Below are 16,007 nucleotides of genomic sequence, written 5' to 3'. Positions count from 1 at the left end.
AACAGCATCTTCTCACGCCACCTGCTTTTCTGAGGGATCTTCTGGCATCAGCCACAGAAATGACTTGAAGACTTACATGGAAGATGGGACAAGATGGGACGACATGAGTTTCCCTCCTAGAACCGCTTTCTGGACTGGGAGTGTCCACACTCCAGGTCAGCCAGGCCAGATTGTCACACCGTGCCCCTCTCTTCCTCCTCCTCTTCACTCGCTCCTCATGGGCCCCTCCCCTCCCCTCTCACTCCGCTCCATGTCTGTGTCTCCCAAGGTCCTTCCCAGCCTCTTCTCATGATAGGCTGTTTCTGGAGAGTTCCACCCAATTCCACAGCTTCTGCAACTGCCTGGCACCTGTGCATCTGAGACCTCCCACCCAGATGGTGCACTTGAGCTCTACACCACATTTCCAATTGCCTCCAAGATGTCGGCCCCTAAATGTCCTCGTAGACTCATAAATTCCAAACTCCAGTGATGCCGACGCTCCTCCTTCCTAGCTCTCTTGCCCCTCATGTCAGAAGCCTGGGACAGTGCTGGGCGCCCCCGTGTCTCCACCCCAACAGCCCAACGGTCACCAGGTGCTGGAAAAGACTGCCTTTTAAAAGCTCTCTCCTGTCCACCCCTGCCCACCAGCCCCCTTGCCATGGCCATAAGTCAGCCCCCAACCCTACCCCCACCAATCTTCTCTTGACTGGTGCAGCAGCCCCCAGAGGCTTCCTCAGCCAGGCTGAGCACCAGGTTTCTTTGAGCAGACAGACTCTCTCATCCGTACTTGACTGGAATTCCTGTGGGTGGGGCCCGGCAAGAGAAAAGCTTTGAAAATCAACCCCCACATGGGTTTTGAGGAAGAGCCAGGCCTGGGCAACCAGCATTCTGGCTGATTTTCCTACTCAGGCCTCACCCTCTTTCCAATCCACCCTCTGCCTGTGGCCACCCAAAACCACTAGCACTTTCTGGAACATGGCAGGCCTTCTTTGGCTTTCTGCTGTGTACTTCTGTTCCTTCCACCCTAGCCCCACCCATCCTCTCCCCATCCAAGAGCAAACAGCTCCGAACAGTCTGCAGTAGCTGGAGACACTCCTCGTCTTGGCACTCTCCTTGCCACTTGCCATCTAGCAGGGGTGGATGCTTCCCCTTGAGCGCTCTCTGCCCCTCCCCCAGGTATCTGAGCTGCCTCCCATCTCCCCCACTGGCATTTGAACTTTAAGAGCCTAGTCTTTGTGCTTGGAATCCAGTGCAAAGACTTCCCATAACTAGCACTCCATAAACAACTTTTGAACAAAAATTCAAATTCCCAGTGGTTCAGTTGCACCAATTAAAGACTAAACTTAGTGTTTCAGTCTTTTCATCCTTTTTTTTTCTCTTTGAACTACCCATACATAATACAATGGATACATTTAATTTTCCAGAGTTGTTAATGGTCTATAGAAGTCTAAAAACTATTTAGAATTAGCCAAATTTAAAAAAAAAATCATTACACTGAACTTTGACCTCATTTTAGACAGGGGCCCTGGACTGCTAGTCAAGACACTTCTTTTGACCTTGCACATCTGAGTTTCAGCAGAACTTTGAAGATATTTGTGAGTTCCTTTTGCATAAGTGAAAGAAACAGATGGTGGAATGACTACAGTGAATCTGTCACTAAACAGTCATAACCTGAGTTCTAATTAATGAGCAAGAGCAACCTTTAGAAAAAAAAAAAAAAAAGGTCTCCAGAGGCATGCCACAGAGCTCTATCACCTCCCCTTTCATTCAACACTTTCACCAGTATCGTAGATGAAAAAACAAAACACATGTATCAAATAAGCTGATGAAATGATTGATTAGCTAAAGATGATCAAGATTCAAAAGGTTTTTACAAGCTACAGAAACGCTGGGCACCAAATAAAACGGAAAATTTTATAGCGATAAATGTAAAGTCTGTATTTAGGTAAAAAAAAATCAACCATATTATAATAGCATCAGTATTCGAGTAACCTTTATTAAGCATTATGTGTCAGGTGTTGTGCTAAGGATTTTACACGCATTAATCCTCATAGTGACCTCCTCAGCTGGTAAGCATGATTCAGTCCATTATACTGGTGTGGAAACTCAGGTTAAGTAACTTGCCCGGTGTCACCCAGTTAGTAAGGGGCAGGACCAGGACTTGATTTGACCCACCAGGGGCAGAGCATGTACCAGCTCTGCTTAAAGCACTAACATAATGCCAGGATGCACTGAGGGATGCTCACAAGAAGTTGCACCGTACTCATGGCTGAGCAGATCAAGGCTAGAGAATAGGCCACTAAAATGGGCATCAAGGTGTGAAAACTCACCCAGAGGAAGGTGGCCTGGATGCTGAGGGTCTGGAATGATGCTGTCAGAGAAATGGTTGGCAGCACTGTCACTCTCCTCAAGCCCTCTGTCTTACCCACCCTTCCTGCTCAGCAGCTGTCAAGCTCTCTGGGCTTTCTTCCTTCTCTGTCAGTATCTCTGTGCCTTCAACTCCTGCTACTGTGGCCTCAGGCCCTCACTCCTTTCCGAGGTTAACCCATGCCTGGTGCCTTTCTTACGTCTTCAAACTGCAGCCCTCTGCTGGTTTCCTCCCTTTAGCGGGTCACGTCAGTTTCCCTTTCCCCTTCACAGTTCTACCCAAACAGAAATGACGCCAGGGACCAAACCTAGCGGCCAAACCTAACAACCCATCCCCAGCCTTCATCCTTGTTGACTTCTCTGCAGCTACTAGAAAGAAAGACCGTCCAATCTTTAGGCAGTGATATATGTGGTCTTTTTCCTTTGTTTGCATATTTTATGGTTTTTTTTTTTTTTTTTTTTTTGAGACGGAGTCTCGCTCTGTCACCCAGGCTGGAGTGCAGCGGCGCGATCTTGGCTCACTGCAAGCTTCGCCTCCCGGGTTCACGCCATTCTCCTGCCTTAGCCTCCCGAGTAGCTGGGACTACAGGCGCCCGCCACCACACCCAGCTAATTTTTTTGTATTTTTAGTAGAGATGGGGTTTCACCATGTTAGCCAGGATGGTCTCGATCTCCTGACCTCGTGATCCACCCGCCTCGGCCTCCCAAAGTGCTGGGATTACAGGCGTGAGCCACCGCGCCTGGCCGCATATTTTATGTTTATCCTCACACAGTATATATAATTGTTGTGCCCCATTTTTCATATAACCATGTTTTCATGTTATGAACTCTTCAGAAATAGTACTTTTAATGGCTTCATGCTGTTTTATCATGTGAGTCTTCCATAATTTACTTAATTTTACCCCTCTTGCTGGACAGTGGAATTCGTTCCAATTTAGTTATTATAAGGAAAAATATAAATAAGCAGGTGTCAGGAGAGGTAGCTAGAAAGTGGATGAACTTCTCACAAGACCACTGTGTGTGGGGAAAAGGTCAGATCCCTTGAAGAAGAGGAAGATAATAAAGGCGGTTGAACCAAGGTGGTGGTAGTGAGAGACACTAAGAACATAGGTTTTCAACTCTGGCTCCATCGCTTGTATGTTACCTTAGCAACTTACTTGACCTAAGCCATTTCTAAAAGTGTGAGATCATCTAACACACAGAGTTGTTTATTCAGATTAAATGAGAGGGGGCACACGAAACTCTGAGGATGGCATCTAGCACACAGAGATAAAAATAACATCATCCATATCATCGTCTCCATGGTCCTAGCTATTTCTGTAAGCAGAAACGTTCAGTCATGCACACAGGTGCACATCAAACATTTATGAAGCCCCCACTGTCCCCTGCTCACTGAAAGCTCTTGGTCAACGGTGGAGACACAGAGTTCACGAGCTGTTAACAGGCAATATGGAAGGTGCTGTGCGGAGGGGCTAGCTGCAGAGGCTTTCTCAGAGGTCCTGCTCAAATTGAAGGTGGAAGGTGCAGGTGCCATGAGCAAAGGTGACAGACGGCCTCAGACAGGTGGAGTTCGTGTGCCAAGGCACGCAGTGGCAACGTGCAAGCAAGGCATTGAGGGAATGGCAAGGAGTTTGGCAGAGCATGAGCCAGGTAGGAGCAGGAAGGCAGGGAGAGAGGCAGGACCTCGTGGCTGGTCAGTGAGTCTGAAAGCAATGGGAGCCTCTAGAGGTAGTCGAGCAGAGAATGCCAGACCGGCTCTTCTTAGAGAGATTTCAAATAGGGGAACTGCTGCTCTGAACATTTCTAAGGCATGGCACCTGTAGGTTTTGAAAAGAGATGATTTTACACCTCACCTGGCAGCGATTGCTCCCCTCACCAAGACTTCTCCCGGAGTTCCCTCTTCCCTGTTCCCACAGGGTGCCTTCCAGCTCCCCTGTTTGCTCCTCCTCTGGATGGCTCCATCTCAGCCCTACTGCTTCCTCTCACTCCTTGCACAGATGCATTCCCCGCTGGCCTGTCCCTCGCCCTCTTCTCTGTCTGCCTTCTCCCACCTTGGTGAGACCCTCAGTGTCTTGTTGGCTTCAGTGACCACCTCTGGGCAGGAGACCCTGGGCAGGGCCCATCCCCTCCCTCTGACACCTCCCACACTGCAAGGCACCTTCCCTTGGAAGCCCCCTCACTCCTTCAACCCCTGCAAATACAGAACTTGCCTGATGACTTTCTTAAGAAATATTTCCTCCTCATGCCACATCCTTAATTCACTCAAGGGCACCACCCTGCTCTCTCTCATACAGACTTTAACCTCAAATGTCATCCTTGGCTGGTCCCTCCAACCCCCACCCCACTCCCCAGTCCAGCCTCTCACCCTCACCTGCCTCCACCCTCCATGGCCAACACTGCAGCTCTAATTCTTTTCCAACAGCTGGAATGACCTGAGAATTCAGCTACGTGACCCCGGCCTCTCTCCTCCACAGCCCAAGGGCGCTGCTGGCATACATAACAAATCTAACAGTCCTAACACACCACCCTTGATTCTGCCAGCCCCCACTCAAAACCCACACTGGGGAATAAAGCCCTGACCTCGCTCTCTGGCTGCCATGGCCCTCCCCTTCCCACCTCTAGAACAGACAAAATGGGGGCCTAACTGCCCACCAGGAAGGGAGGTGGCAGCCTAGGAACACATGTGTCTACCTGGACACAAGGTCGGTGGGGATGGCCATCGGGCTGCGTCAGTCTCTGGGATTCTCATTCCCTCCAAGCTTGTACCTTTAAACTCCTTCCTATCAGTTTTCTTACATTGTGCCTGGTACTTACTAGACATTTAATAAATATTTGAGGTTTGAGGCACCTGAAAATAGGGGTGCTTGCACCTGTGTGTTTCTGCTTCTGGAAATACTGTCACCTCAAATAGGTTCAGCAGCAGCATTTTTCTCTGTCCTCCAAAGTATGGTCTAAGACTAGTCCAAGACTTTTCTTTCACTTCCAGTAAACTGAAGGCTGAAGAAGCGCTGTTGGCTATCTGAGGGCTCACACTCTCACTGGTGAAAATATTCTAGAACAAAACTAGGGCAATTCAAACACTGTCCATTTAGAACTCCAGTTAATGGAGATGCAATAGAGGAGAAACTACCGTTTGGTTGCTTTGTGTCCGGACTGTTACTAAGTAACCAAAGTAGAAGAAAAACGTTTGCTTAAACCATTGAAACATGATATTTTTTACAACTATCTTCTCTATCTACAGCAAAAGCATCTTTTAAAGTAGAAAGCTAGGGCATGTGTCCGGGGAAATGGATGCATTCTAGTCCCACTCATCTGAATACTGAGGTCTCTAGATTTCCCCAACTGGTGTATAGGAGGGTCAGGCTTTATGGCTATTCAAATGGATTTTTTTTTTTTTTTTCAAAAGTGCTAACACTGTCACACTCTTTATCCAAATAATTACCCAAGCCCATCTCAGAGGGTTTGGGGCATATGTGGGAACGCTGCCCTTCCGAGGTAAGAGGTAGAGCCCTAGCCAGCAGCAAGGAAGCTTCTGAGGAATGCTCTAGTGTTTCCCAGTCAGGGTATATGAAAGGCGCTTTAGAAACTGCAGTGTTTGTACTGTTGCTAACAGTACAGATGTTAGGCAAAGAGCCTACGACTGCACCTCGTGGCCCCTGGGCTCCCCAAGCTCTTGGTGCCACTGCAGTGCCCTCAAGCCTGTGACCCAGGCTGCTTCAGCTTCAGGCGTCTGATGAGCCTACATGCACGTTCACGCACTTTGAAGACACAGAATTCTACAAAGCAGCCCGAACACTGCGGCCATAAGCTTCTATGCCAACTCGTTCAAGGGGGCCCCAGGAGGGGCCGGGAGACTGGCCGGTATCTCAGCTTCCTACGTCCGCATGGGCAACTCTGATTCCACCCGTAGTGTGGTAGGAAGGGACCGAGGCGCTCCAGTCCCGGGAGATGGGGACGCACGCGCGACCCCTGAACACTGGGGATTCTAGGCCCCGAGGCCGGAGCGGCGGAGGGGGCGGCCCCTCCCACAGGGTTTTCCCAACCGCAGGGCACCCAGGCGGAGCGGAGCCAGGAGGGGGCTTACCCGCGGGCAGGGACGGAGCACGCCGGGGCCCTGGAGGGGCGACGCTCGCTCGTGCCCCTGGTCCCCGCGGCTCCCAGAGCGCGCCCGCCCTGCCGTGTCAGGTGCGCAGGTGTGGCCCGGGCGCCAGGTCGAGTCAGCGTTAGCAGGGCCGGCTCCCCCACAGCGCTCCCAGGAGCCCAGCGGACCCTCCTACCTGCGCGTACAGCTCGGCCACCGCCATAGACAGGAGGGGCCGGGGCCGGGCCGGGGCTGCCGCACGTGCGAGGCTCGGGGGCTGGGCCTGCGGCGCAGACGCCGGGCGCAGAGGAGAGACCGCCACGGAAATCACCGCCGGGCCATCTTGCCCAAAGTTTTCCAACGGCCTCCTGTTCCCGTTCCCGAGTTGGCGGCGAGGGGAGGGGGCAGCGGCGGGATTGGTCCCTTTCCAGCCTGGCCCGGCTAGTCCGCGCTGCCATTGGCCGGGGCCGGGCGGCTGCACCTGGCGGGAGTGCGGGTGGGGAAGGCTGGGCCCGGGGCGCGCTGCCAGGCAGGAACAGATGCATCCGGAGGCTGCCCGGCCCGAGTGTTAGCTCCTCAAAGAGCAGACGATACGACCATTTAAATGGAAGACCCAAGGGAATCAACGTACTGAACACAAAGAAAAGTGTTAAGAGTCCAGCAAGGTCATCGTATTCAAAATCAAATACAAAAATAAGTAATGGTCCTTTATATGACAATATTAGTGAAAATATAAAGTATCCAGAGATTACACTCGCAAAAATGCCCTTGGCCTTTGTGGAGAAAATGTTTAAAATTCTCTTAAAGAGCTTAAAAGAAGGCCCGGGTAAACGGGAGACATGCCATTTTCCTGGCTGGGAATATTTAATATGGTCAAGGTGTCACTTCTACCCAAATCAATATATATGCCTAATATATTGGGGTCAGAATCCTACAGAACTTTTGGAGAATTATACAATGATTCTATATTTCTATAGAATAAAAGCCCTGTATAACTAAGACAATTCTCAAAGAGGAGAGATTTGTCCTGCCATATATTTAGGGACACAACAAAGCGGTAGTCATTAAAACAGTGTGACACTTGCATGAGAACGGATACGTGAGTAATGGAACGTGCTGGAGCCCCCCAGCAGGGCCCTGTATTATATGGTAGCCTTAAGGACGAGATAGGGAAAGAATATTTATTAGATGGGCCTGTTATATGGAAAAACAATAAAAGCAGATCCATGGCAAACACTGCATCCAAAAATAAGCTCCAGATGGATTCACGATTAAAACTTAAACCCAGGAAATTATTAGGAATAAAAGAGGGATAATATATTTAAAATGTTGGGTTATAGTAGTTTCCATATAGAAGAATTGTTAATCGGTTAAAGAAAAGAAATCCAATTTTTAAAATTGACAAAAATTAATAGGCAATTCACAGATGGGGACACTTAAATGGCTTGTTAGCATATAAGGAGATGTCAACTTTAGCAGTAATCAGATAAATACAAATGAAAACAACAATGAGATATTGCTTTATACCCATCATATTGGCAAAAACATTTAGGTTAGACAATATCAGATACTGCCTAAGATGTGAGAAAATAAAAAATTTTTGCTTACATAACTGGTGGGAATTATACTGCCATCATAGAGAGCAATTTGAGAATAGTTATGAAAATAAATGTAGGCAGAAAAATTCTCACATAGTCACCCAAAGAGACAGTTAAGTAGATGTTCATCACAACATAGTTATATATCAAAGAGTTGGAAGCATCTAAATATCAATAGGGGAATAAAGAAAATAGTATATACATGGCAGACAGCAGAGAAAAATAAAAAAAGAAATAGTATACACATGTAAAACTCTACAGCTGTTAGTAGGAATAGACACGATCTACTTGACTCAGAAATAAAAAACAATGTTGAATAGATGTCTAGCCCAAGTCTTTAATATTTAAAAACTCACAAAAACTGTAATGCTGAATATTATTCACGGGTACAAGTATGTGTGAATAGAGGTATGGAGGATAAATTACAAAGTCATTCATTAAATATGCAAGAGTGGATACCTGTAAGGGAGAGAAATGGAATCGAAAATTTCAAAAAGGGATAAAAAAATATAAAGAGAGGCCTGGCATGGATCAATAATGATAAATGCCACAAAGAGAGGATCATGGTAAATTTAATTTTGTATTTATTTATATACAAAATTATTTATATTATTGCCCAAATAATTCTATTTTATATAAAGAAAAAAGCTATAAGGTGAGTAGTGACAGCTGCTTGATTGCTCAGAGTTAAAAAGAGAATCTAGCTGCCTTTTTTATTTAAAGAAAATTTTTATTGAAGAATAAAATTGTATACAGAAAAGTGTACAAAGTATACAGCTCAATATATTCTTATTCATGGAACACATCAACACACCAAAGTAACCACCACCCAGATCCAGACATAGAACATTACTGATATCCCAAAACTTTCTCTGTTTCTTCAAATCATTTTCTCTCAAAGATAACCACTGTTCCGATTTGTATCACCATAGATGCGTTTTACCTGTTTTGGATGTTTTTAATAAATGGAATCACATGTGTAACTCTTGCATTTGGCTTTTTACATGGTATTTATTCTTCTTGTTGCGTGTAGCTGTGGTTTGAGGTCTTTCATTCCTGTCTAGTAGTATTCCATTGTATAAATATTCTACAATTTATTCATTCTCCTATTGGTAAATATTTGGGTTGCTTCAATTTACACCATGAATAATGCTGCTATGAACATTTTATGTGTGTCTTTTGATGCACAAATATATGTATTTTTGTTAGGCACATAAACAGAGCAGAATTGCTGGATGACAGGTATGTAATGCTCAACTTTAACAGATAATGCTAAAGAGATTTGTAAACAATTGTTATATCAGTGTATACTTCTACCAACAGTGTGTGAGACTTTTAGTTGCTTAATATCCTCACCACTTGATGTAGTCAGTTTAAAAAATAGCCTTTCTGATGAGTGTGTTATGATGTCTCACTGTGGGTCCAAGTTGCATTTATTTCTATGATGACTATTGACCACCTTGGTATTCTCTTTTGTGAAATGTCTGTTCAAGTCCACTTGAACTGCTATTTAAACAGATTTTCAACCAATTCCTGTGTTTTCAGTCCCATGCCACTTTCAGTGTTACCTGCTGCCTCTGAACCTAATTCCTGAGCTTTTCAGAGTTATGTAGTGCGAACTGGATTGCTTCTGGGCTTCTGCCTGTCCCGGGTTAGGTTTCAGTTTTCTTTGCTTGTGAAAATAAAAGACATTTATCCATCTGTTTTTCATCTTCCAAGCTGTTGCTGTCATTCCTCATTCATTCTCTTTTCCTTTGTGAGTTTATTGTTACTTACCGGAGTTTCAGGAGGAAGGTTGAGTAAATACAGGTATTGAATCTACCATCTTTAAACATTTTGATCACAAACCCTTTACCGATATATGGTTCACAAATATTTTCTCCCAGTGTGTGGATTGTCTTTCCATTTTCTTCATGGTGTCTTAGGAAGCACAAAAACTTTAAATTTTGGTGAAGTCCGATTTATCATTTTTTAATTTTGTGGATCATGCTTTTGATGTTGTTATCTAATAAATTTTTGCCTAGCTTAAGCTCACAAAGATTCTCTTCCAGAAGTGTTATAGTTAGAACTCTGACATTTAGGATATGGAATTTATTTTTTTTCTTTTTTTGAGACAGAGTTTCGCTCTTGTTGCCCAGGCTAGAGTGCAATGGTGTGATCTCAGCTCACTGCAACCTCCGCCACCCGGTTCAAGCGATTCTCCTGCCTCAGCCTCCTGAGTAGCTGGGATTACAGGTGTGCGCCACCATGCCCGGCTAATTATCTGTATTTTTAGTAGAGATGCGGTTTCACCATGTTGGCCAGGCTGGTCTCCAACTCAGGTGATCCACCTGCCTCGGCCTCCCAAAGTGCTGGGATTACAGGCATGAGCCACCACACCTGGCCAGTTTCTTAATTTTTAAATTTTATTTCTTTTCTTTTTTTTTTTTTTAAGAGATGGAGTCTTGCTATGTTGCTGTGGAGGAAAAGTTAAATATCAAATTGAACATGGACACAAACAATGGTCACCAAGTCCCAGAATAGGTTGTGTGAGCCTCTTAAGGCATTCATCTAGCACTTTTTTGGAGAAATCCCTATTTCAATCTGTTCCTATACATTAGTTATTGAAAAACAACAATTGCAAAAAAAAGTTGACCTTTTTGTGTTCCTTAAGCCCAGTCACAAAGGGCCTCCTGATTGGGCCTCATGCCAAACAACTTGTTACAAAAAGAGCTTGGGTCCCAGACTGCGCTGAAGCTTCATGAGATCTCTCCTCGTCTACACCAATGAGTGGCCGACTCTGGAGCCCAACCTGTTGCTTACCGGTCCGGTGGTGAATTCTCCATAGTCTGGTGAGTGTAAATATATATATATATCTTATCCCTTCTCCCCTTCCCATTACAATTTGCTTATTATATCAATTTGCTTATTATATCATTTGCTTATTATTATCTGCATTGCCATTTACATGGGATAAAGTTGTTTACCCTTAAAAGTATTGTGTGTGTCTTCTCCCCTCACAGGTCTCCCACACAGAACAGTTGCCCAGGTTGGTCTTGAACCCCTGAACTCAAGTGATCTTCCTTCCTCAGCTTCTCAAGTAGCTGGGATTACAGGCATGCACCACTGTGCCTGTTTTTTTTTTGTTGTTGTTGTTTGTTTTTTTCTTAAATCCAGTCTGATAATCTCTGCCTTTTTACTGGAGTGTGTAATCCATTCACATTTAATGTAGTCTTTGATATGGTTGGATTTATGTCTGCCGTTTGTTGTTTTCTATATGGCACATGTATTTTTCTCCCTCTGTTTCCCCTTTCTTGAATTTTTTGGCGATAGTTTTTATTAAGTACATAATTTAAATTTCCCCCCTAAAAAGGACTCTATTTATTGAGTTAATTTTTCAGTGATTCTTTAGGGATTAAGTAACATTCCACTATATTAATCAATTAATGGATATTTGGGTTGTTCCCACCTTTTGGCTATTATGAGTAATGTTGCTGTAAACATGTATGTACAAGTTTTTGTATGGACATATATGCCTTCATTTCTCTTGGGTATTTCCAGGAGTGGAATTGCTGGGTCATAGGGTAACTCTGTTCTTTAACTGTTGGGGGAACTACTAGACTGTTTTCCAAAGCGGCTGCATCATTTTACATTCCTACCAGCAGTGCCTGAGAGTTCTGATTTCTCCACATCCTTGCCAATTCATGTTATTACCTGACTTTTTGGTTCTAGGCATTTTGGTGGATGTGAAGTAGTATCTCATTGTGGCTTTCATATGCATTTCCCTCATGTCAGGCATCTGCATCTTTTTATGTGTTTTTGTATATCTTCTTTGGAGAAATGTCTATTTAGATCCTTTGTTCATTTTAAAATTAAGTTGTCTTTTTATTATTGAGTAATAAGAGTTCTTTATATATTCTAGATACGACTCCATTATCAGATATGTGATTTGCAAGTATTTCTACCTATTATACAGGTTGCCTTTTCATTTTCTCAACAGTGTTCACTGAAGCACAAAAGTTTTCAATTGTGATGAAGTTCGGTTTCTTTTTTCTTTTGTTATTTGTGCTTTTGGTGTCATATCTAAGAATCCCTTGTCAATCAAAGGTCAAGGAGATTTATCCTTTTGTTTTCTTCTAAGTTTTATAGTTTTAGCTCTTACATTTAGGCCTGTGACCCATTTTGAGTTTTTGTTCGTTTGTTTGAGACAAGGTCTCTCTCTGTTACCCAGGCTGGAGCACAGGGGTATGATCATAGCGCACTGTAGCCTCAAATTCCTGGGCTCAAGTGATTCTCCTCTTTGGCCTCTGTAGTATCTAGAACTTCAGGTGCATGCCACCATGCCTAGATAAAATTTCTTTGTAGAAATGGGGTCACTACGTTGCTAAGGCTAGTTTTAAACTCCTGGCCTCAAGTGATCCTCCTACCTTGGCCTCCCAAAACGCTAGGATTATAACGTGAGCCACTGCATCCAGCAGAGTTTTGTTTGTTTTTTGTATATGGTATGAGATAAAGGCCTAACTTTATTATTTTGCATTAGCCATTCAGTTGTGTCAACATTATTTGTTGAAAAGATTATTCATTCCCCATCGAATGGTTATGGCACCCTTGTTGAAATCAATTGATCATAAACACATAGGTTTATTTCCCTACTCTAAATTATATCCCACTGATGTCTATGTCTATCTTTACTTTCAGAGCCAGATGATCTAGTTTGCTGTTGCTTTGTAGTAAGCCTTGAAATTAGAGTCATCCAACTTTGTTATTGTTTTTCAAGAGTGTTCTGGCTATTTGGTGTCCCTTGCAATTCCACCTGAATTTTAGAATCACCTTGTAGACAACATATAGTTGGGTCTTGTTTTTTGATCCACTCTGACAATCTCTGTCTTTTAATTTGTGTACTTAGACCATGGACATTTACACAGACTACTGATAGATTTGGATTAATATCTACCATATTTGTTACTGTTCTATTTGTTGCCCTTGGTCTTGTTTCTATTTTTTGTCTTCCACTCTTTTTTCTGCCATTTGTGGTTTTAATTGAGCATTTAATGTGATTCAATTTTTTCTCTTTTCTTAGCATATTAATTATACTTCTATTTTTACTGTTTATAGTGGTTGCCCTGGAGTTTGCAATACACATTTATAACCAATCCATGCCTATCTTCACAGAACATGATATCACTTCACAGTGTATAAGGTACAGTACAAGTACCTTATAATATCAAAAGGTTCCTATTCCTCCCTCCTGTTCTTTGTATCGTTGTTGTCATTCATCAAATGTATTCTTTAATCATAGTTTCCTTTAGTTCTTTGAATATGTTTATAATGGCTGATCTGAAATCTTTGTTAATCTAACACTTGTTATTCTTATAAGCAGTTTCTGTTGCCTGATTTTTTTTTCTGCTTATAAGTCATACTTTCCTGTTTCTTTGCATGTCTTGTAATTTTTTGGTTATAATCCAGATATTTCTGATAATATATTGTAGTAGCTCTGCATACTGGTCCTTGTTTTTGTAAATAAACTGGGCTTGTTTATGTTTTAGTGACCAACTGGCTTATTTCAATAAGATCTATTTGGCCCTCCCCCACCACCCCATAGTGGGAAGCCTCTGATGTTGCTTCTCAGGCAGTGTAGCCTGCCAAACCTGGGATCGCAGTGGTTTTGGCTGGCTTCACTTTGACTGTGTTAACATTCAGCTGTTAAACTCCACCAATTACGATTTTCAGTAATGCTACAAGGAACATATTGTTTCACAGACAGTATCTGATCAATTTTGGGCTCCTTTGAAAGGATAGTTCTTGAGGTCAATATTTGAGACTTGTTCTGATCCTGCAAGGACTCCTCCTGGCTGTCTCTTCTCCCAGTTCTCTCCAGGAAAGTTATAGCCTAAAGTTCAGCCAATAACTCTAATGAATCTACCAATCCCCTCTCAATCCCCAGTCATTGCAACCTCCACTGTTTTTGAAACGCCCTTAGGCTTGAACTACTCTACACTCTTGCACATGAAGTCAGTTCCTTTAGGAAGTAGTTTGGAGCTTTCTGTTTTATGGCCTGCTTCTGCTCCTGGTGAAAACCTCTGAGCCATTGTTCTGGAGCTGGGGGTGGGGACGATGGCTTGCATCTCTTTGAGTGATGGGAGCCAAATGCTCGGTGGATGGGGGATAGTGGCCTTAGGTCTTCTTGGTTGGCCTTTCCCAGGATGAGAGCACCACCTTACAAGCCTGAAGAAGATGCACTGGGGTCCCAGTATTTTCAACAGTGATGTCCCCAAGGTAGAGCCTGTGAGCCATGAGTAGGGGCTGGGTAGAAGGGACCCCCCACCTGTTGACTGCATTTATTTGAAACTTAGCTTAAGCAAGAGGTAGCTGGGAGCAGGATGAGAAGTGCTGACATCCTACCCCTCCCAGGAAGACAGCCCTCCAACTGTGAGCTGGCAGAGAGGAAGCTCTGAGTTCTTGGCTACACCAGTCTAGAGTTGAGTTTTTGTCTCACTGACCTGGAAGATGGAAGGAGGGAGGAATCTTGGTTCAGATACAACAAGCTCATTCTCCTTATCAAGCTTTAGTATGTTTTCTTGAATAAGCATTTCTTCATTTGGCGTATGGCCTTAGGACCATTTCTAGAGACTGTAAAGAGTTGGGGGTTTGGTTTGTTTTTAAAATAATTCTCACTGGTTTCCCTGGTTTCCCTAGGGAGTTGTCTGCAAAGCTCCTCATGCTATCATGTCAGAAGTGGAATTCCTAAAAGCTACTTTTGAAATGTGAGAAATATTTCTCCTGTTGTATTTAATGTCAACTCAAGAATGGTTTTCCATGGACTTTTGGCCTTTCTTTGCCCATCTCACTTCTGTTGACCAACCCCATTCCTACCTGTATTTTTCCCCCTCCCTTCTGTTTTCATGAGGTTGTTTTTAACAGCTTCTTACTTCCCTCCAAAAGAGCCCCATTCTTTTGCACAGTAATCACCATCCTAGCTAGGATCATGCTAGACACGGGCCATTCAGCCCAGAGACCTATTTTTAGCAGACCATGGGTGTGCTGTGAAAAGAAACCATTTGTCTTCCTAGATTACAACCTGAAGATTTGATACAACCCAGATCTTCTCAGTAGAAATTTTTTTGGTCACAAGTAGCATTGACCAAACTCTCTTCAAATTCATTTAGCTTTCTTGATAATACAGACTCTTAGGAAATGAGCTTCAGAAGTATATGGTTGACAACATAAACTAGTATTTTATTTCTTTTCCAGTAACTGCTGAAGTTTCAAAACATGTCTGTTTACCATATTTAAGTTTTGGAAAATAGTTCATGTTTTCCTTATCTGTGCCAAGCATAATTTTTTTTTTTTTTTTTTTGAGATGGAGTCTCACTCTGTTGCCCAGGCTGGAGTGCAGTGGTGCAGTCTCGGCTCACTGCAAGCTCCGCCTCCTGGGTTCATGCCATTCTCCTGCCTCAGCCTCCCGAGTAGCTAGGACTACAGGCGCCCACCACCATGCCCGGCTAATTTTTTGTATTATTTAGTAGAGACGGGGTTTCACCGTGTTAGCCAGGATGGTCTTGATCTCCTGACCTCATGATCTGCCCACCTCAGCCTCCCAAAGTGCTGGGATTACAGGTGTGAGCCACCGCACCCGGCCCAACCAAGCATAATTTTTTAGCACTTGCCCACATTCTTACCTTCTTGGCATTCATTTCTCTAGGCCCAATTGTCTCAGGATTTTCAAACCACTCTTATGGGTAGTATCCTTTTCCTTCAATTATCTCTTATTCTTTTCTGAATCTCTTATATTCCCTTGTGTTTTGTTTGAAACCCAATGACCAGAACTACCCATAGCTGGCCAACATGGTGCTAACAAGGTCTGTATGGCAGGTTTTATTTCTCTCCTTTTGAATAATGTCCATCATATTTTGGTTTCAGTAGCAAGGTGATCAATGTGAACAAATCACGTCTCCCCAGGTCCCTTTCCGTGGTGGTAAATGCGATTTCAAAATTCTTCAGTT

The 16,007-nt window shown here is 43.8% G+C and overlaps 1 protein-coding gene across 7 annotated transcripts in view; it reads right to left on the bottom strand.

Moving 5' to 3' along the window:
• The window catches only part of MYO5C (myosin VC), a 110,353-nt gene extending 103,421 nt beyond the window's left edge, over positions 1-6,932 (bottom strand). For all 7 annotated transcript variants that reach the window (XR_008657810.2, XM_055279167.2, XM_055279169.2 and 4 more), the window contains exon 1: positions 6,624-6,932. Coding sequence is in view for 6 of the 7 variants with exons in the window: in XM_055279167.2 (XP_055135142.2) it covers positions 6,624-6,650 (27 nt within the window). In the remaining variant the exon portion in view is untranslated. The remainder of the gene's footprint in view (positions 1-6,623) is intronic.
• Between the last annotated feature and the right edge of the window lie 9,075 nt (positions 6,933-16,007).

The sequence above is a fragment of the Symphalangus syndactylus genome, chromosome 5 (genome assembly GCF_028878055.3).
Source record: "Symphalangus syndactylus isolate Jambi chromosome 5, NHGRI_mSymSyn1-v2.1_pri, whole genome shotgun sequence".
NCBI classification, from domain to species: Eukaryota; Metazoa; Chordata; class Mammalia; order Primates; family Hylobatidae; genus Symphalangus; species Symphalangus syndactylus.
This window is presented reverse-complemented; position numbering and strand designations above follow the sequence as displayed.